The sequence below is a fragment of the Rhea pennata genome, chromosome 1, assembly GCF_028389875.1.
Source record: "Rhea pennata isolate bPtePen1 chromosome 1, bPtePen1.pri, whole genome shotgun sequence".
NCBI lineage: Eukaryota > Metazoa > Chordata > Aves > Rheiformes > Rheidae > Rhea > Rhea pennata.
The window spans coordinates 214,290,938-214,313,315 of record NC_084663.1 but is presented as its reverse complement, the minus strand read 5'-3'; the positions used below and the strand labels follow the sequence as shown (position 1 = coordinate 214,313,315).

At 43.8% G+C, this 22,378-nt stretch overlaps 1 protein-coding gene across 4 annotated transcripts in view; it reads left to right on the top strand.

Moving 5' to 3' along the window:
* GDPD5 (glycerophosphodiester phosphodiesterase domain containing 5) overlaps nucleotides 1–22,378 on the top strand; it is a 179,172-nt gene that overhangs the window by 41,033 nt on the left and 115,761 nt on the right. For 3 of the 4 annotated variants that reach the window (XM_062567455.1, XM_062567456.1, XM_062567454.1), the window contains exon 2: nucleotides 21,110–21,284. In XM_062567455.1, coding sequence (XP_062423439.1) covers nucleotides 21,168–21,284 — 117 coding nt within the window. In that variant the 5' untranslated portion in view covers nucleotides 21,110–21,167. Of the gene's footprint in view, nucleotides 1–8,696; nucleotides 8,737–21,109; nucleotides 21,285–22,378 lie in introns of those variants that run through there. The other variant, XM_062567457.1, reaches the window with a different exon arrangement.

The window sequence follows — 22,378 nt, the reverse complement described above, 5'->3', positions numbered from 1 at the left end:
ACTTGAAAAGACATGTCCCTTAATGGAAAGGATCCCACGTTAGAAAGTGCTCTGTTAACTGAGCCCCTCATTGTCAAAGAAGGGCTGGCTCTTTCCCTCTCTGCTGTTTCTGTAGTGCATGTCTAAATCTGTGGTTAACTTTTTGTGCCTGGTAGACAAGCACCAAGGATGGACTTGTCAAATTTAATCTGTTACAGTAAATAGCCTGGGTTTTTGGTTGAAAGTTTGAAGAATTACAGCTTTGATAGGTCAATCTAGTTAGGAGAAAACTCAAGGGCTGCTAGATCTAATGTTAAAATGTCTACTTTGAGCTCTAAAATAGACTTAAGAGAAATCATACTTACCTACAACTGAAGAACCGAGCCACCTGTCATAGAAAGAGAGCTTGTGAACTTGGGAGCGCTGAGGAAGCTGCATATGCAGGATCCAAACCTGTGGGCTGAACAAGTGTTTGGTGGTAAAGATGCTTCTCTGGCACAGAGCACAGAACCTTATTAAGCTGTGAAAAGAAACGCAATCAGCACGTTGAAAGACGGAGCTAGACAAGGCGTGGAGCTGCCTTCGTGTTTTTGCTCTAAAGGGATGCTGTGAAGCCAGACAGATTGAGGACCGAAGCGTGGGTGGTGTGTGAAGAAGGCCCTTGCATAATGTCCCATGCATAGAAACGTGTGCCTGATTCTCTGCTGTCCTCCCTTCTGCTGGAAGCAGGTGGTATCAGCTATTTTCAAAAAAAAAAAAAGGGAAGTCTTAATGGGCTTTGGTCAGTTAACACTAAGTTGAACAAAAAAAAGGGAAAAATGTGGAATTCTGGGGGGTCTGGTAGAAGATAGAATAACAAAACTAGCTCCATCGGAAAATTCCTAGAATTCAAGTGGATTTTGTAATATATTAGTAATATCAAGGCAGAGCGTTTTTTAAACCAGTGGAAAAGTTCATCACTCCTTCTTAAATACAGCTGAGGAAGATCCAAGGTAAGGCCGAAGGCTTTAACTGAAGCCTCACATCTTACTCAATAGCTAGTGATTACTATACTACTCAGGAGAGAAATGGATATTCTTGGAAAGCTGCGTTATCCAAAACCCCAACTTGTTGGAATGTGTAAAACTGCTTAGAAAGCTAAAAGTTAATAACCGAGAGCTAAAATTAAAGAGATGATGGTGATTTACAGCAGTTTGGCTAACACAGCTAGCCTGAGGGGTTTGTACTGGAAAAGATGTTTCCATCCTGACCGGCTGGACTGTTTCGGAGTTTGTATGTTGGCTGTAAACCTCAGGCTGTTTTAAAACTTGTTAAAACACTTAGCCTCTGGTGGAAGTATCTATTCGAAAAGAAGAGAGAAAAATTCTTTCCATCTCTTCTTCCCGAGTTGCTCCTGCATAAAGTGTGAGTGGAGGTTGTTCCTCCCCTCCCCCAGGTTGTTGGGTTATGCTTTCCCTGGCTGAAAGGCAGATGCACCTCTGCAAGACATTTTTGTTGTATGGAAGCTGCTGCTGGAGGATTGTGACTGATGAAATAGCTGCTTGGTAGCTGGCTAGGAGGAAGATGGAACAGTGCATTCTTGCTTCCCTACGATGCCTTGCTGCAAACCCCCCAAATTAGTGTAGGCTTGTGGAAAAAGTGCAACAGCTCTCAGGCTTTCAAGCTTTTGTCTTCACCTTGTCTGCTAAGCATAGCTGGTACTTGCTTCCTCGTGTTTTTTTCTTCTAGGTGTGACTTCCTTCCCACTCCGTATTGCTTAGAACATGAAGTTGATACCTGTGTGGTATCAGTAACATCTTTGGGCAGGATGAAGCTGAGGTATCTTGTATCAGCCAGGACTGACCACACTGGTCCCACTGCTATAATGGGCAAAAGAGTGCAGCTGCAGTTATTACAGAGCAGGATGGGTTTTGCCTTGGTTAGTGAAATAAGGAAATGAAGGCTCAAGACCATTTATCCAGAGTGAGAGGGTATTGGTTTTGTTTCACACTGAAACAGGTAGGAAAATGCTGTTGGGGCAGCTTCTTCTTCCATGCAGGCGCCTTCTCTATAGGTGAACACAACTCTGGCTGCCTTGCAAGGGCATGTTTTAGTTGCAGAGCTCTCCTCTGAGCTCAAGTGGGCTTTTAAGCCTGGCTGATCAAGCAGCCTGCAGCCGTGCTTGACTGAGGTCTGGAGAAATCTGAGGAGCTTGAAATCTAAGCTTGTCTTTTGGAGAAAGAGCCTTGCATTTCTTGAAGAAATTGGTTTTTTTTTTGTTTTTTTTTGTTTTGTTTTTTGTATGTAAATATCATGGAATTATGGATTAGTACGGCTTGAGAGGGAGCGCAGGTGGTCATCTAGTCCAACTTTCTCCTCCTACTACTCAGGTCAACTATGAGAACATCTGAAGAGCAAGCAGATCAAATAACCAGGGTGGCTGAATCTTGTGGGTTGGCAAAATCTGATATGATGTCATAAGATGCATAGCCTGACAACTTAACAGTACTACTATATATGAACAGGAGCCACCCCATCCCCGTCTTGTATGACAAGGGGTCTAGTTCTGGCTTTTAACTTTTATGCAGTTTATAACAGATTAAAAAAAAACCCCTTTTTTTTTATTCTGGACAGTCAAGTGTACCACTTTGAACTGGCTAGGAAAGGAGGTATCTTTTAGCAATTGCTTAGGGTATTTTATGTTGCTTCAAATAATAATAATAAAATCAGTGATTCACCTTCCATAGGCGCTGAAATAATGATAACACCGCAGGGAAAGAAGGAGGAAGTTTTGTTCATGTCACTCACTTAATACCTATGGGCTTAGAGGAGCCGAGGAGGGTCACTGTAGTTTAGCTCTACCAGCTTCATGGGATGCAGGTATTAAAATGACTATTTTCATGAATGAGGCACTCTTCTTTCTCATCCACGATTGTATTTCTTGATAAGCTTCTTGCAGACTTGAAAAGGCATGTGTCTCTCTCTCCTTTCTTGACTTATGAGCTTTTGAAACCAGATTTATGTAATGGTTGAGTTGTGACTGTATTGGCAAAGCTTAGACACTATTTCCAGTCATTCTGTTCAGTGGTTTTTAAGAAGAAACAATCACTTCCTGGTTAGGAGGGTGATTTGTAGTCTAATACCTAAGCTATTTGAATTTTGGAGGGCTAAGTGATTTGTTTTTCCGTCTCTGAAATAAACAGTTTCAGTAGGACTGGGGATGATAGAAAGCTGGAAGATGTGCTAATAATAACAGAATTCAGGTCAGAAAATAAAATGCTTCCTTCCCCATTTTAACAGAGAAGGACAATTACATAACTGTTCTTAAACCAGCTTAAGAGATGGCCAAAATGGAAAACCTAGTCAAACATACAGCTGATAAGCCCACAGAATCCAAAAATAGGATCATGCTACTGGCAATGCAGAAGGGACCTGCTGGAGGGAGTGGAGCTTCTTAGATTAGCAGAGAAGTTCAAGTGACTGTCAAATCCACCACGAGCCAAACAAACTTGCTGACACGCATCAGCCAGACCATAATCTTGATGTGAAGATACTGTGATGGTTTATAAGCTACGTCCCACCTGGGAAAACCCGAGAGTCTTCTAGTGGTATCCGGCAGTGTGTAAGCTCTTATGTCACCCGTGCCTTTCCTAGACCTTGATGTTCACATCTAATGGATATAGTGGAAACTGGAGGCCCCAAAGCCCCTGCAGTGATGAAGCAGAGCAGACGTTCATGTCATATTCTCTGTTTTCAGTTGAAAATTGTTCTTTATGCCTTTGTTTCACCATACCTTAAGTATGGAAAAAATGCATTTCTTTCCCCCGCCCCTGCCTTCTTATTGATGCATTAGCCTGCTAGTTTGTTACGCTGGCCCTGCTTATGCAGGGTTTTATGTTGTCACCTCATATAAATCTACGTAAACTCATTCTTGCTAGATGCGATCCCTATGTTTCTCTGCTGCACGTAGCTGGATTAGTGGCTTGAAGCATGCTTGGCCAGTTGGAGTTCCCCCTCCTCTTTCTCTCTGCCTAATGAGATGCCTCTGTCCCCATTACTCCACACCAGCACCTTCAGGAACAACCTCCCCAGTGTTTTGCACTTCTAACTGGTATTTCCCAGTTCTGTCTTCCTACCTCCTTCTGCATTTGACTGCTCTAGCTCAAATGTTCTCATCTCCTTCTTTTCCAAAGCCTTCCACTATGCAAAGCAAGAGATATCCCCTTTTCTTTCCTCCATTATCATATTTACTTTCCAAATATTCTCCTTTAGTCTGGAGTTTACCATTTTTACAGGAAAAAAAAAATCCTAGCCCTACAGTTTGCCTTTTTTTCTTCTTTCTTGCTTAACTCTTTCTTTGGAAATGAAAGTCCTCTGGTTTATCCAGTTTGGAAACTGGTGGCTTTGAACTCACTGTTCCCTTGATGAGGACACTGAAGTCTTGTGTTGACTGCGCTAGAGCTTCAGTGGCATTAGAGAACTGTTTCAGCAAAAAGATATGGCCAGCAGCAGATCTGTTTGTTTTTCTAGCATTTATAAAGCCTAATTCTGAAACTTCTCACTTAAATCACACTTGCAGAGAGGCTGTGTTGGGTATTTCCTGCTTTCTCTTAATATGGTCAACAAAACGGTGTCTTTTCAGAACCTTTTCAGGACGTTCAAGAAGCAGCAGAAACGGGCTTTTGATAGTCTATCCAGCAAGTTATTTAACTTGGGGTGCTCTCAGATTTTTTCCTTTCTAATTCCAAAAGTTGGCCCAATAGCAATTGAAATCTAGCTTCTCTAGGACTTACTTCAAATCTTTGATCCCCCCCCTGCTTCCATCCTTTCATGTCTCCAGCTGTGCATGCTGATTAGTCTTTGATAGCAGCCTGGACTGGAACTGCTCTTCCCTTGAGGAGATTCATTTGATCCTTCCCCACCTGGCAGCAACTCCTTCTTGAAGAGCATGTCAGAGCAAAACCTCTTCATGGTTGCGCTGGAAAAGGTGCACCAGCACTCCAGGGCGTTGATGGTGGAGGAGGAAAGACAGGGCAGTGGAGAGTGAAGGGGCAGAGAAGAGGAACATAGATGCTCATACGATCACACTGTGTTTTCTTAGGAAAATAAGTTGAAAATGAAGATGTTTTTAGCTCCTTGACACCACAAGGAAATCTGGCTGTTTTCTGTGGATGGTAATCTTCCTCAATGTTCCCACCTAGACAGGCCCTTAATCTAAATTAACTGAAGATGAAAAACCCAAAGTGAGCTAGAACTGAAGTGAACTAAGCTGAATAAAAGCTGGGTAATTCTGGAAATAATGTGCTTGTATGCAGCTGGCCTGCTCTTTCAAGTTACATAGGCTAACTTTCCTGGGAATCTCTTTATAAATAAATCCTAGAAGAAAAGCCAAAAATACCTCCTCAAAACATCTCCAACATATTGCTTTTCTGTGGGAGATTCATGTCCCAGAGTCTCCTTCTCTGCTTTCCTGGGATTGCAGCTGCTTATTGGGCTGCTCTCCAGATGTGAGGTGCGTGACTCACACGAGTAGATGCTCCTCTCCCTTCAGAGTGAGCATAGCCTTACAGACCAGCAAATGTCTGTTCACTTCATGCTTGCTTAAAGATGGCTTGTCAAAAGATGTGCGTGAAGCCTTCTCCACCCCCTGTCATATCTGATGCTAAAATATCTGCCCGCAGTATATTGTCCGTGTCCCCTTTGTAGTGACATTCGTGCCATTCTAGGTAGGGAAGAAAAGGTCATCTTGCTGAATGAGCACATGTTGCCTGTGGTCAGGCTTATTAGTGCTGACGGAAGGTTTGCGTAACTGATCTTTAGTCTGGGATGATGAACAAAAAAAAAAAAAAAATCTGATTTTTCCACTTCAATGTCACTGGACTGCTAAGCTTTCAGCCTCTCTCCTTCTGTAGGTTTTTTTTCTAGAGAACTTAGTGTTTTATGGAGATAAGAAAAATACTAGTGCTGTTGCCTCCTGGCCTCTGGGCTCCTGAGGGACTTGCTGTTTAGCTGTGCCAGGCACTTAGATGTGTTTCTCTGGATTAAAAACCTATTCCCACCATGCTATGTGGCCATGCTTTGATGGACCCCTTGGGGTCTTGGATCAAGACCCTGTTCTATGTAGAATGAAGCTGACAGTCATAAGCAATGGCCTAAATGGACTTATGTCCAACGTCTCCAATGTCTCAGATCTTCTGCACTGTCTCTCAGCCCTGATGTTTGTGTGGAATAGAATGGGTCTCCTTGCCTCCTTTAGGCCTGTTTACCAAATAACAAGGTCTGTGTTGCATCCAAAAATGTCAAGAAACCAGAAAGAGAAGGGAAAGCAGTCTGCTGCCTGCCTCTTGCATCTTCTTCAGGGCTCTGCTTTACTCCAACATTCCCAAATGCCCATCAGTCCTTTATATGGCCAGAGTTTGTGCTGGGCCTCTTACCTGACCACCATGTTTCACCTGCTTGTTATAACTGAGGAGGAAGAGATACCTGTAGGGATGGGCAACATTGAGTGTTTAGCAAGCAGTAGGATACTCCTATTCCTATGATTTAAGAGCTACCCAAATAGCTCCTGTATGAATATGGTTATTTTCTCTCTTTAGAGCTTCACTGGGACCAGGATGGAGGGGAGATGGCCTTCTTACTGTGAAGGCAGCTCGCTACGGATGTCAGTGTTTTGCTCTTATGTCATGGATCTCCCAGTTTGCATGTCACTGGTAGCAGTGTGTTGAGTAGTGGCGTGTCTAGCCATTGGTAACTGCCTGGAAGAGCGTCTACTGTAGTGTTGAGAAGGACGCAGGAATAGATTGAGTTAGTGTTAGTCGTAATAAAAAAAAAAATCCTGAAAAATGTTTGAGAGCTCTTTGACTAATAGATCTTGGATTTGCATTAGTAAATGAGTTTGAATCCCTCATGACTAGTCCCTTCTATAAGGAAAACAAGATAGTAGCCGAGGTAACTGGCAGATGGGGTTTTGTGCTTTTTATTTTACTAGAACAGAACTCTCGAGGCCTGGGTTGGAAATGACTGAATCTCCTCTGTTAAGCCTGGGAGCGACCCTGTGGATAGAGAGGTAGTTCCCTTTCCTAGCAGTGTCATTTCTAGTGTGTCAGTCATGATGACCTTGACCAGCATTTCAAGATGCTCTGTTGAAAGCTGGGAACACTTGGGAATGTTGTACTTGCTTGCTGGTCAGATGAGGAAATTCCTGTCTACTGGAAGATGAATACTGCTGTGAAGAGGGTACAGTTACTTCATCCTCATTCATGTCTCTCTAAAGTTCAGCTCCTAGGTTTTGAAAGGACAGATGTATAGGCAACCAAGACAGGTTTTTACCTGACTTGAATAACTGTGTGATCTGGTTGTTGTAACCTGTCTTGTCTTAACCACTTGCTTCCCTGGATGCTATTTTCATTCACCACAGTGTCTAGCTCGAGCTTATAAATTCTTTGGGACAGATCTGTCGTATCTGTCTCCTTGCATTGAGCAGTCTGACCTATAGAAAACTGGAAAGGCACTAATAACTAGAAGGAGGCCTTAGGAACCCAAGACAAACTTATGCTTTATTGAACAGCTTTGGAACAGAAAGGGATAAAGCTGATTTTTACCCTTACTCTGTCAAAAATCAAAATATCTGCCTTAAAGTAGAGCTGGAGGAGGGGATGGGGTGTGTGCACATCTCGCTTTGATCTTGTGTTCATTTCCGTGTTTTTGAGTGCACAGAAAACTGTAGTGAAGGTGATGAACCAGAAACCAATAATTGGTTGCCCTGAAAACTTAACAGAAAATACTTTTCATATCACAGACTGGATAGCTTCAGGGAGGCAGCATCTGAGCTGCTTTATGAGAAAGACTTCTGGGATGTGCTGTAGCAGGTCACTTGAAAAACTCACATATGTGTATTGTTCTGGCAGCTGGGGCTCACATGGGGGTTAGCGGTGGATATTTCATAAAATCATGTGCCCATTGAACCACTCGTGTGCAGAGGGATCTCAGGAGATGTCTACTCCAACCCTGCTCAAAGCAGGGTCAATGCTGAGTTCAGGTCAGGTTGCTCAGAGTCTTTTCCAGTCGAGTCTTGAAAACCTTCAAGGATGGAGGTCCTTCAACGATGCAGCGCTGGCTGAGCAAATGTCAACCTTTGGCATCCCCAGGCATGAAGCAGTAACTTCTGATGTTTTTTTGTGCTCTTATTTTTGCTAAGAACTTCGCTTGATTGTTGCTCACTCGCTGTACCATACAGAGCAATCCTTTCGTATTCATCTCCTAATGTAGGCTGGCCATTTGTGATAATCTCCCTTAGATTTTATCAGTGTACCCAATGTGTGTGGTGTGTGTGGTTTTTTGTTTTGCCTTTTTTTTTTTAAAAAAAAAAAAAAAAAACTCTGTCCAAAACTGAATGCTTAGAACTATTGCTAAGGCCTCTCCAGTGTCAAGTGGTCTGTTTCAGTTGCTTCAAATCAATCCAGTTGCAATGGGAAGGGAAGTGTGTTAGAACCACAAGTTCCTCCAAATCAGAGAGGGGAAGTTGGCTTCTTCGTGTCTTGCATGTCACCAGATCCTGCTATGTTCTACTTTTTTGATTACTTTGGCCATAGTGTGTCCAATGTGTGTGTAGTGGGGAGGAGTTTGCTGTGTGTTTTGGGTCTTATCAAGCTAACATACGTGCTTTGGGAGTATGAAGCTGAAGTGATATCTGGTTTGTAGAGCAACAGAATTACAGAGGACATGGAAGATGCAGAGGGAACAGCTTGTGTGTGCTGCTTTTTATTGCTGATTTTATTGGTGAGTGTACTTCAGTGCTTTGCAATGTGTTGGTTGTGTGCAAGGTAGTTACTTGGGAGGAAAGGAGCTGCTTCTCTGCTGTGTAAGAAGTTTTTTATTTTTTTAATTTTTTGGTCTCTTGCAGCTGCATGGAAGGAGTCAATCATAGGAAATAAAGAGCTTGTAATTTATTAAACTAGGACTTTCCATGTCATCCTCTCATTAAGCCAAAGACATTCATGCTTAATTCTCTGGATAGCAGTTGCACAGCAGGCGTGCAAAGTATCGATTGTAAAACCAGTCTTGCAGACTTCTTTGTCTTCCTCTTACTGTTTCAATTAAAGTATGTGCAGTGGGTGTGGAGGCATTTTGCTCATTCTCAGATGAGTGCTGTTGGCACAGTTTATGCAGTTCATTTCTTTCCCTGCTGGCGTAAACCATATTTTCAGGGGTGTAGTAGGGAACGCATCCTGGGGAAAGCAGAGAACGAACTCACTACAGCAACACGTGTGATAAGGACTTCTGCTTAAGCTCCTAATGCCTTCCAGAGATTAAAACAACCTCTTAGAGGGCCAGGTAATACAATTTGCATGTGACCACAGTGATCTTTCCAGGGATGAGAGCAGGAATGGGGACTGAGGAGGAGGGAGAAAAGCTTATCTGTAAAACGCTGTGTCAGAGTAGGCATTCAAAAACAGTTCTGTTCCCTTTTAATTCCTCAGCAAAAGCACATGCAAAAAATGGGTAAGATTTGATGTGAACTATTGTTCTTCAGCTTGGAGAAGATGGCAAAGCTCTTGGGAGAGGGAAAAACATAAAGCAATCTTGTTAATTCCTTAACTAATTTTTAATTAAAACTTTATTTTTTGTTTGAGCTTGAGCCCCTTTATAGCTGGCTTCAGCATCTAGCTGTGCTTCCTTGGTATCTTGTCTTAATGTCTTCTCCTACTGTTGCTTTCTTTCCTCTCTTCTCTAGCCTTGGTGCTCCCTTCTGCTTAGCTCTGCTGATGTTCTTTCCTGGCCCAGATTTTTATTTATTTATTTTTAACTCTTTCTTGTGGTGCCAGTGCCATCAACCACTCTGAAACGATGTGCTGCAGAACTTTTAGCATGCTCTAAGTATGTTCCTCCCTGGAAGAGGTCCAAGAGAGAAGTACCTGTGCTGCAGTGCCTGTGACCCCTCCTGTATAATTCAGAGCCACATCTGTGCATTAGGGACTCTGCCTCATGAAAACTCTCTAGTCAACTTTATTTTTCTGTGGTTGGTGATGGCTGTAACTGAAAGTAATAAGCAACTGATTTCTGCAATGTGCAAGCTCTCCTGACTACCTCCTGGAAGCTGTCCTTCCTCTTCCCAAACACTCACCTAGCTGGGAAACTGTTGAACGCAGAAAAGCTCTAGTGAAGTGGCTGGTCTGGGATTCTTTTTCTTCAGGTGGTCAGTCGTGTTAAGGGTCTCAAAGCCCTCGTTTTGAGCTGTGTAGAAAGGTCCTCAGCGTTCTTCTGGTTTAACCCATCAGCATCTCCTGGTGCCTGGCTTAACTCTGTTTTCAGTATGGCAAGCCCATTTTTCTGAAGGATAAAGGACTTATCTTTATTTGGCTTTTCTGGATGCTGGCACTACTGGCAAGGCCTCCTTGAGAACCCTGGGGAAAGGCCATTAGTCAGCATGTGCCCTTTGCCAGTAAAGCTGAAACCTGGTGTCCACTGAAGTCCACTAGCCTCCTAGCAATTCCTCAGTTTGATGTTACCGTGTGTTCACCGAATATAGGCTCAGCAGGATTGAGGTAGTCTTTCACAGTCTAAAATCCTGTAGCAGTTGAACTGCTTCAGCTTTTCGTACACCTCTAATCAGGGTACGTGACCCTGATACAGTGTAGACACTCTCTTACTTAATATTTCTCAATCAGGAAGCATTACAATAAAGGAAGAGAGATTATAGAGCTAATTTACTCCTTGGAATTGAAATCCAGGGTGTTGCTCTTATTGCCTTTCTTGATCTCTTTCTGTTACTTTTGGTGGCTTTTTTTCTTTTTCCTTTGAACTCCCTTTTGGCTCTGCTTATGTCTGGATTTAGCTTTTATGTTCCAGCAATAAAAAGGACCTAATGTTTCTCTGCCTGCGGAACAGTAGCTGATCCTGTCTGACAGCTGTAAGTCTTACTGCAGCCAGGAGACGTGTTCCCCATGGGTACCCCAGCTAGGGGTGGAGTGATGGAAATAAACCTTCAATACCTAATCCACCAGCTGCCTGAAGGTGGGATCAGCTCTAGCCACAGCATTTCTAATGAACTAATCTTGCTGGGTATCTTAGACTTCTCTCTACTGTCTGTCTTTGCAGTGACTAATAGTTGCATTTCTCTGCCAGGAATAATGGGGTCTTGCACCTCTTGGGTTTCTTTAAAACTTCTCTTGGCTACTTTTGAGAGCAAAGAGCCTCATCAGAAGACTTGCAGATGTGAGCAATTGCTGATGTGCTGGCAGGAGCTGTTGACCATCGTTTCACCAGCCCCTAAAGGAGTGAATTCTCTCCATGCTTAAGTTGCCAGGAGGTCATTGGCAGAGGGGACCAGAAAGTATATCATCTCTTCCTCTCTTGATGAAAAACCATCCTATCCCATCTCTGATTCCACCCCCCACCCCACCCCCCCATCTTCCAGTAATTCCAGAATCTTTTCTGGTTTACCTGATTTTATGAGTAATAGAGGTCTGGGAGATGGAGCTTGCTTTCTTTCTTTTTTTTTTTCTTTTTTCTTTCTTTAAGTGAGGCAAAGGGGGTGGAAAGAAAGAAGCACTTCGAGCTCTCCTTCAGTGCACCTTACAGGTTTGCTACGTGTACAGCAAGGAAAAGCTTTGAGCAGAGCTCTTATTGTGACCTCCAGGATCTAACCATGAGGTAGAGGCTTGGGAAGCTGGTCTCTTCTATGTCAGCCTGCTCTCAGAGCTGTTTAACTTCAGAAAAATCAATCTTGAAACTCCAAAAGAAGCAATGAACCCTCTCTCAGCTTTCTCTGCCAGAGAGGCCGGGGAGCTATTGGGCTTGTCTATTTATTACCCGTTATTTCATATCCTAAAGTGACTCGAGTCCCTTCTGCGTTTTACAGATTTTACAGAAATCTCTTTGGTCTACTTCACTTCTTGTTTCTCTGTGCCTAGGCCAGGCAGTGTCCCAAGCAGATGTGTGGAGTGTCTTCAGTGATTTTTGTCTATCTCCAACTTCCTGTTGGCTTTTGACTTCTGAGGATGGAGCTAGAAGTCACCTGAGCTGGCTGCACTGATTTCTAGTGAACGGCCATGTAGAAACCAGATGGGCACAGCTAATGGGGTTCCTTGCAGGTGTTTGTCAGCTCTACTCTGTTATCTTCTAGGTCTCCATTTCTGAGCATCTTTCCAAGAAGAATCAGAACTAATCATAAACTGGATTATCTGTGCTTTCGCCATTCCTAGAGATCCTAGATTTCTCCGTTCCTTTTCTTCAATCCTGTGCATTCTCCTTTGCTGAGATGAAGAAAAGTTGATTTTTGCCTTAACCCAAGGCATCGGCTTTCAGGCTTATAACAATACTCTTTTTTTTTTTTTTTTTTCCTGCTGTCTCCTGAGGATGTACAAACTGCTGTTAGAATTAAAAAAAACAAAACAAACAAAAAAAACCTTAACCAGTTAGGAAGTTTTTCTCTTGCTGAGAATGAGCATGCCATGTGCTGTGATCCCGTCTCCTTGGGGGCATGCTCGAGGGCAGGACTCTGCTGAGATGTGCCAGAGCAGGCAGAGCCTGAAGTCAGGCTGTGTGCGACCTCAGCTGTCATATTGCAGATTAAAAATACAGCTTTCTGCTAATATTGGGAAGATCTGCATAACTGGCTTTGGTTGCTTCTCAGCTTTGGGAAAGATCGAGGCTCTTCTACAGTCAAAATTGTCGAGCTGTTGGGTTTACCAATCTATCCCGATGCCTTGACTTGCAAGAAGGCTTTACTGCAAAGGCTCCTGCAGAAAGCAGAGAACACCATTTGGTGGTTCCTCCGTAAGGAGTTTGCACAGGTTTTCTGGGTTTTCTGGTGACAAGTTCCATTTCTTCAGCCCTTTTTTAAAATGCGAGGCACTAAATATACCCTTAGTGTGGAAAATGTTAAGCAGCTGGATTGCAGAGGGTGTAAGCGTGCACTACGCTTATTTGTTTAACGAGATTAAAGTCTAAGTTTTTCTTTTGTAATCCCTTTGAAGTGTTTATCTTTTGAAGTCTGAATTCTTATTAACTGGAAGTGTACAACCCCAAACTACATGCTGCCCTAGTTTCAAAGCGTTATTTATTTTATTTTATTTTTATTTTTTTTAGAAAAAACTTGAGAACAATAAACAACAGGTCAGACCCACAGGGGCTACGCGTCAGCCGGATCCCTGACTATTTGGGTTGTCTCTTGCCGCTTTGTGAATCAAAGCGGATCTGCTGGTTGTCTCCCTGCGTTAGGAAGTAGTCATAGGGCTTTTGGCATCATCAGGCATCAGGAAGATGGTGGTGTTCCCCTTCAGAAGCGTAAGAGCTGGAGCTGTAACTCTGGAGCTCCTACGACAGACCAAAATAAGCTCTGCATACTTTTTCCCCCCCCCCACTTATATTTTCTGTCACTGGGGCAGAACCATACGGCTTTTAGGGCAGGGGTGTTTTGTCAATACAAACTTTCCCATCTCAATTCTGATCCAAAATGCTCTATTTATACGCATGCATGCATGTGTCGAGGAACACCTTGCTTTTGATTATCTTTTTCTGACACTCAAAAAAGAGGCAATTGTCACTTTTAACACATCTGTAGTTTTCACTTGTGCAGGGACTCTTAACTGTTGTCCAGATTTAAAAAAAAATTTTTTTTTGAATGTTTGTACCCTGGGCAGGAGAACTCTAACCCAATCCTATTTCCAGAGCATGGAGTGACAGTGTGTTGGGAAGCATAACCCTGCTGGGTTATCAAGAAGTCTCCAGCGAGCTGGGGAGGGTCATCACAACCGTTGCTTGCGTGCTATCTTCAGTTGCAATGCAGCGTCTCCAGGGTGGAAGCTGCTTTTGAGGTGTTCTCTTACTTCTCTTACTGTTCCCGCCTTGAAATTAAATCTTGATCCTGCAAGTTGAGATGCTCTGTGTCTGAGCCAACAAAACATGGAAAATACTGCTCAGCGTGAATATAGTGTTTTTTTTTTTTTTTTTTTTTTTCCCTCCCCTGTGGGAATGGCTGTAGCAAATATCCCTCTGTAAGAGCTGTTCTATTATTAAACAGATGGGGATATTTTCCCTTTCCCATTTCTATTTTCCAGGCTGGGGGAAGTGAAATTGCATTACTTGGTTTTGGAGGAGTTCAGCATATTAAAGAAAAGGCTGGTACGAAAACCGTGAAAGTCATGAGAATTTAGATCAGTTTATTTTAACGCTTTTGATCATCTCAGTCCTAGCTGAGGAAAAATTAAGATATTTATTTATTTATTATATTTAGAACTGGAGGGTGTGTTTATGAAAAGGTAAACTATTATTAGGAAGTATTTAAAGAAAATCCAGTATTTTCCAGTGTAATTAGGGGAACAATTGGATGAATGTTCACAAGAATATCAGTGAGGTAATTGGTTTTTGGTAACATTCTCGTGCAACATCCTCGTGTAATCAGTATAGGTACTTATTTGCTCAGCTCAGTGTTTTAACTATTACTAACTTGACATGGCTTGTAATAAGAGATGGAGATGTTGAAACATTACAGAAATTCATGATAAACTGTGATCCCATGAGGGAATCACCAATGAGGGGAAAAAAACTTCTTTTAATGTAGAAAGCAGTAGGAATCTGTCAAGGCTTTTTAAAATATAGGATAGTAAAGAGTCTCAGACATTCCTGGAGTCTGTATGTCTTGCAGTATTTGCACTGAAAGTGGGGCATGTGTCCTTGGGCCTGGTTTGGGGGAAGTTGAACCCTGTCTGCTTAAGGCCTGCTCTGATTTTGGGTTTTCCGCCACAGAGATGGCCTGTTTGGCTTCCCCAGTTAGAGGGGAACACGGTGAGACACGACTGTGATGATGACCATGTTTCTCAGCTATCCTCATCCCTCCAATGAATCTACTTCTCTGATGCCATAGGAGCTTCTAGACCCAGGTGCAAACCCACAGGGACTAATTTTTTTTTCCATTTTCTGGGTATTTCTAGCCCTGTCTTGTTGGATGGAGATGTTGCAGAAGGCCACAGGTGTCCTCCTCGCCCCTGAGCAATAGATGTTTGTGCACTCCAGTGTCCTCATGACCTCAGCTGGCCCACGATTAACGGTGCATTAGAACATCTTCAGCTGATTTTGGCTCTCTGTTTCTTTGATCCAACTTAGGAGTCCTTGGCGGACTCGAGCGAGAAGTCATGTGCTGCGTTCTGAACTGGCCTAGGATGACTGAGAGGCTTGAGGTAGCAGATGAAGACGATGCAGGCAGAACCCAGCAGACTTGCTCTAGTAGCTCTTGTCTCTTCCCTCAGCTCCCCCGAACCACTCTGGCCAACCACATAAGCATCTAGGATAGCCCTGCTTATAATGCTGCTCTGGGGTTTTGGGTCAGTGGATGCATTGCAAGCTGCTTGCCTCCAGGCTATTAAAAGATTCTTCCCAAGAAGCTGAATGAGATCAGTGTGTGACCTGCATGAAACCAGGCTGATGGATAAAAACTGAAAGGGGAATTAGGGGGAAGTACTTGGACTGTACCATGCCGTGTGAAAAGGTCAGATCCTATTAAACTTATTATTCTGTGACTTCATTCACATTATTTACCTAGCACGCTTCAGGACTTTTGCTGTTGCTCTTCCTCTGCCAAACTGATAGCATTGAGATTTAGCAAACATGGTATAATGGAAATGATGAGTCCCACTTGCTCTGTCCTCTCTCCATTCATGATCTGGAGTATTGCCCTAAGATTACAGGGATGGAGGAGTTAACTCAGAGAAAAATACAAATTTTTAGGCCAAATCTCCCCAGAGAGCTTCCCTTTTAAATCTACAACTTGATATATCTATATATATATTTTTTTCTTCTTGCATTCCTTTCCAAACAGCTTTGGAGAAAAAGATATGTCACAGTCTGTAACAGATACCTGCAGCCCTGTATCTCGAGAATGCAGCGTGTGCTAATTAGGCATCCTGGAGCCTTCAGAAAATGCTCCTGCTGTATTTACAGATGGACTCCCCCTTTTCGGGCAAGTTGGCTGGCAAACTATTCAGCTCAAGGAAGTTTGTAGCCATTGGCAGATGATGCACCTTTAAAGTCAAGGTTGATGGGCTGTTTTTTTTTTTTTTTTTTTTTCTCCCCTTTTTTTCCTTCTCCTTCTGGTACATGTTGCTGAATTTGAATAATTAATGTATGTTGTCTTGCTTCCTGTTTTCATTTCTGTATGTAACGCTAACCAGCAAAGGTTTGAATCATTCATAGCCTGCTTTCTCCACCTGAAAGCTGTAGGTAGATGTCGTGATGTCACGGGAACAGTGATTGTAGGGCATGGACTTCTGCTTCTCTCCGTTAAATCCATTTCTGGTAGCAGTCCATGATCGCGACCAAGCAAGGATCTCCGGACAGATGGTATCAGTGTGGCGATTTTGTCAGTGCACTATCTTCAGCAATGTCTTGCTGGTGGTACTTCAACCTCTTCTGGCACAGTCTGATATTACTCAGGTGCCTGTATGTGGTAGAGAGGAGGAGAGGATGAGTGCTGTGCTGTCTGTTTTTCTTTCTGCTGTGGGTTTCTGTGCATCACCTAATAGTGCCCTTGGAGAAGAGGGAACAATTTTTAGGCTTGTAGGTTGTGCCTTGTGCAATTCAAAGCAAAGGCACTCAAGTTACTGCGTTTCTGGAATGCCCTTTTAACTCATGTTGGATTTCTTCCCTCTGCTGACTTTTATAAAGAGCTCCCTGAAATGATTTGAGAAGCTTCTGCAGCCCAGATCTGCAGCAAGACTGAGGCTGGCAATGCTGGTGAAGCAAGTGGGCTCCCATAACATCTCTCTGCACTGAGGCTCAGTGAGAGGACTGGGATAAGAGCTTTGCTTGGTGGGTTATCCGGTCTTAGTTGTGTTTTTCCTTGATAGTCTTTTCTGAGCAAAATCAGTTTGTTCCCTCCTAGTTGTATTTAGTGGATTCTGGCTGCTCCTAAAACCCTCCAGCAGTGCCTTCTGGTGACGGTGTCGTTTGGCAGATGTGCTCTTTGGTTGCCCTCCTGCACTGAAAACACTTGTGTCCCTCCTGAACCCCGTCTGGGAGATGCTGCATTAGATGCTGCTGTGGGAGCTTGGTGGATGCTCTTCAGAACTGGACAGTAAACTTGAAACTTTCATGCCTAACCTGATTCCTGGAGTTTCTGGTAAAATTCTTCTTCTGTGAGAAAGCCTGGTGGCTGGTCCCTGTCCTCCTTTGAAGTGCACCTCTACCTTGTTAAAACAATGCCATTCGAAATGGCTTCAGTGCCTCCACGAGCTGTGGATGGGCTGCTTACCATGGTGAAAGCTTGTGCCTTTGACTGATAGCCTTGCTGGATGCAGTGTCACGCGGGATGTTTGTATCTGGAACAGGTTGAATCACAGATCGTGTCTTCCAAGGCGAACACTCTGAGATGAGAGCTCTTCGTGTACCTGCTAGCTTGTGACACTTGTCCCAACAGCTCTATCAGCTACCTAATATAAGTTGTGCTAAGGTGATGGAAATGCCACTGGAGTGCCTTGGCCCCTTCAGATGTAGTCAAGGAGATGAGAAGTGATGAAAGGCGCCTGGCACTGCAGTTGGATGTAGTGATCAAGGCAAAACTTTGCACTCTAGCCAAGTGTAGCGCACGTAGCGTGTGTACTGCCATTGATTCCTGAGAGCATGTGTTGTGCTGCAGTTTTCCATTAGCAGCTGACAAATGGGTGTGCTGGTAAAATGCAGGGATCTTGGGGAATGCATCTGAAAACTGATTGCTTTTCTATGTGGGAAACTTTCAGTCTCAGCTAGTGCTGAAATGAAGGTCCTAGCGGTGAGGTTTTCTGTTCATGGATCTCTCTATGCTTTTGATGACGTTAAAGAAATGATTGATTGGAGCTTTATCTGAGCTTCCCAAGCTCAAACTCTTCCCCACACTCCACATTTGAAGAGAATTTGGGGTCCAAGTTTCATTTCCTGATGGATTTCCATTGAGTTATGAGCGTCTTTCTTTTTTTTTTTTTTTTTTTTTTTTTGAGAGAGAGGAACATGGAAAATAGCTACTGAATATGAGTAGCCTGTCTGTGTCAGTCTATGATCATCTGTGGACAGTCCCTGCCAAACACTTGGGGCAACAGCATTACCTGGGGCACTGTCTGTTATCTTTCCTTGTTTCCTATCCTTTTTTCTATATTGTCATCTGTTCAGATTACTATCTTTTTTGGCATGAAGGTGTGTGTATGTGTGCATGAGTGTAGATCTTATCTCTGCTAACTCCCAGCATCACTTTGTGATGCTATAACGACACTGACTAAAGCTCCCATCTTTGGGTAGAGTTAAACTTTGAACTATAAAGCTTCAACTAGGGACTTAAGTGCTCCAGTCTCAGCTTCCTTAAAGAAAGATGGATCCAAGACTTGCATAATGTGTTTTATTATTTCCGAAGGGCAGCCTCTGTTCCCTGGCTCCTGCCACTTTGAATGAGTTGGATGTCAGAGCTGGTAAATCCTAACTGTTCAAACAGAAAATCTGGTGTGCATGTATGGTGGTTGTATGGCACCACTTTTCCAGGTGCTTTGGGCTAGAGGGGAAGGATGGAGAGCAGCTAGTGGCTTCCCAAAAGAACAGTGATGAAATGCTCAAGTCTTGTGTTTTTGTTGGGTTTGCAGTGTGAATCCTTTAACCTAGCAAGTAAAAGTCCTTTAGAAATCTTTTAAAGGATGAGGTTGTCTATTTGCCCTCTTACTTTGCATGAATGAAGCAGGATGAGGAGGACTCAGGAGAAGTGGTGTCCTTTGGAGATGACTTCATGCGGGTTTTTCTTTCTACTTGCTGCAGTCTGCCAGCTTTTCAGGCTAGTAATGTGAGGTTGTTAACTGTGCCTGACTTTAGGTCCTGCTTGTGTCCCACAGTGTTTTGTTACATCACTTACCATTTAGGATCTTCAGGGCAGAGATCGTGGCTTTGTCCAAGTTTCTTAAACAGCATCTAACTCTATAGACTCCGCGTATTTGTCCTACTCTAGCTGGCAGTTGTTTTTGCCCGCAGTGTGCTGCTGACATGTGGAGAAGGCAACCCAGGAAACTCATGTTGTGGGGACAAACCGAAGCAGACAAAAGCTGGAGGAGAGAAGAGAGCAGGCAACTTGTGCAGTGACTAATGCAGAGTTTTATAAATAGCATAAGAGAAGATGACATGCAGGCAGGGAAGTGACCTCAAGTAGGAGGCCACAAAGGTGGGGTGCGGTGCTTGGGGTAAGATGAGCTAGGAGAGCGCAGAGGGTGCCAGATAATCAGCAAATAGCTCTCGTTTTGGACTGGATGTGTTTGACACTGTCCTACACGCCTTCCCCAAGGGGATGAATGAGAGCACGTGGGGATCCAGGCCAACCAGGAGCCACTAAACGGAGGGTGAGGACTGAGTGCCCTTGTGTCATCTGCTTGGGTCAGCGCCACGAGCAGTGCAGAGAGCTTTCTAGAGAGATTTACACGCCGTAGCTTTGTCCTTTCGGTGCTTATGTGAAAGGAGGGCAGAGGAGCTGTGGGTTGTAAGCTCTGGAGACAGAACAGTACGGTCTGCTGAGCTTTGAAACAGCAACAGCCAGCTAGCAAGATCTGTCTGCCTCCGGGATGCTGAGTCCTAATTAGTGAGAGCCAGGACAGGCCTGTCCCAGGCTGTCAGTGCAAAATACAGACAGCAAACGAACACAGAAAAGGGCAGAAGCTGGAGGGGCTGAGCTGATTTTATCCTTGCTGAAATGTCTTCTGGTCTCTGCCATAATGCTTGCAACATCCCTTTATGCTTCAGCTGTAGGAAGAAGTTGGGTGAGCCTAGTTCTTAGTGGGACATAGCAATGTGTGATTGTCCTCATTAGATGGCCAGCATACGTCTTTAATCACAGAATTGCAGAACTATTGAGGATGGAAGGGACCTCTGGAGATCATCTAGTCCAACCCACCTGCTCAGGCCTGCCAGACTTTGCCAGTGTGAGTGGGGATGTTGCTACTCATAGCTGTCATGTCCTTCTGCAAGACCGGAGTACTAGGGATCTGAGTTAAAAGGAAATGAAGCAGTTACCCTAGGGCAGGATTGACTTTATTCCTGTAAGTAAGTGCAGATAGTGCATGCAACTATGCATCCTTCGAAGACAGCCAAACACTTTGCAAGCTCAACTCCCATTGAGCATCAATCATAGTGCGCTGATTACCCATGAAAAAGCAATGTGTAGGGCTGTGGGGATGCACTTGTGCACCAGGAAACAGTGGAAAACCCCTGGTGGGAGCTAAGTACAGCTGAGAAATATCAGTACGATGCCTCCAGACTAGCAAACGTTTGCTTTCGGGTCCCTGTTTCTGAGTGCTAACTCTATGAATTAGTAAGAACGTGGGATGACCTGGGCTTTCTTGTTATGAATTTGAGACGAAAGCGAGTGCCTAAATATAAAATACAGCCTTGTGACACCCAATGCACGCAATCGATGGAGTGTAGTACTTTCCTCGAAACAGCAATGTTACCACGCGTGTCAAATAGGGCAACTGTTTCGAAGTCAGTGTGGCCCCTGGGGAGTGCATGCAGCTTGGTGGGGAGGGGATCTTTTTCCTGGGTGAAGACTGCAGCCGGCTCCGCCTCCCACCCACATCCTTCTACAGCTCATTTGGAGGTGTGCAAAGGAAGGGGAATATCCACCTCTTGCTGCATACGCAGAAGTGTTACCTTCTCGGTTGGGACTGTCTTGCAGCCTCCGTAGGATGCTCATGATAAACTAATTTACCTTGTCCGGGGTGCAGTTTTGCAGAGGTCTCCAAGTTGATTTTAAGGTTGTGCTAGCTGAGGGTATGTGTTCTTTTTTTTTTTCTTTTGCATTTCAGTCATTTCTATAAAGCTAATCATTCAGACTGTATGTAGTCTGTCTACTGCTCTTGTCCTTGTGTGGCATTTCTTATTGATGGTTGCAATGAATATATTCACTTTCAGTGGAGTGCGAGAAGCAGCACAAGAAAACACAACATGCAAACTAATTAAACTTCTCAGTCTTGTTGAGTAACAAGCTTGAGATGTTGGCAGGGCTGGGATTAGTTCTGATTACCATTTCTCCTCTCTTAATAGTCAGAGGACGTGGTTAATTTTTAAGCTGTGTGTTAATATATGGAAATATCACTTTTAATTTCCTTTTTTTGTTGTGTTTTGTTTTGCTTTCCTTTCTCTTCTCCTCCTGCTGAAGAGTGTTCCCAGGACCTGATGGATTTCTGATACCTCGCTCCTGAGGGGCTGGAAGGAGCATGGTTAAACACCAACCGCTGCAGTATTACGAGCCACAGCTATGCTTGTCGTGCCTGACGGGAATCTACGGCTGCCGCTGGAAACGGTACCAGCGATCACATGATGACACTACCAAGGTTGGTAGCGTGCTCTGATGCCCTGTACCCGTATCTCTTCTTCCTGGTGATGCTGGACTGTGGTTTTCTGTGGAAACTCAACCTTAAGCTTTGACTGTAGAAGAGATCTCTGCTAGAAATGATGGATGCTGTTTTGCTTGGTTTTAGTAGGCTTGGGTAGATGGTGAAAGTCTACCGAAAGATCTGCCTTGCATTAAGTTGAATGCATTTTAATGTGTTGGACAAGAGAAGTCCTCACACCCATGGTTGCTGTGGCAAGTGTAAAAGTGTTGCTTGTGTTGGTGCTCAAAGGGGATGAGTGGCAAGAGGTTGGCCAAATCTCTATGTATTTTCCCTTCAGTACTGGGGAAGACTTGTGTTTTCGACTTGTTCCACTTTTTGTGGTGTGCTTTTTGGTTTCTTTGACCATTGGCCTGTAGGTAGAGGCAAATGAAGAGCTGCAAAGAAGCAGCCTGAGTCTGGCCAACATGGAGTGGTGGCACTCTCCTAAGATATGTTTTTCTAGCCCAGCCTCTGGGTTAGAAACTTCACCTGGGGAAGTTGAGGAGACTTTTGTATCTAAAGCCAGCACAGTGATGTCCTCTCTTGGGAGAATCTGAGATGCTGATGGGAGGCTGCAACTTCATGTGAACTGATGTTAGAAATGAAGGGGGGGGGGGGGAAGACCTACCCAAACCCTAATCTCTCTTGCTTTGTAGCAAATGGAGTCATTTCAAAATGTGCTGTGCACTGAGGATGAGGTAGGATTGGGAGCACATGGGACATTTCTCCACAATTGCCAACCTCCGCATGTATGGAAATAAGCTGCTGTGAAAGGGAAGGATGGCACAAAGCAAGAACTAGCGGGGCTTGAGCAGTGGGCCTCTTAGGGATAATTTGTCCTCCTTCTGCACAAACACAGGTTTGCAAGGAGGAGGGTGAAAAAACGTATCCATCTTATTCCATCTTCTGCATGATGGTTGTTGTGTATTACTATTCTCTGCTCCACACCGTGCTTTTTTTTAATTGTTATTATTTTTACTTTTAGTGCTCTTACTGCTTAAAAGAAACCATAGAACAAAACTTAAATCTTGTTTGTTCCTGCAATGCTCCCT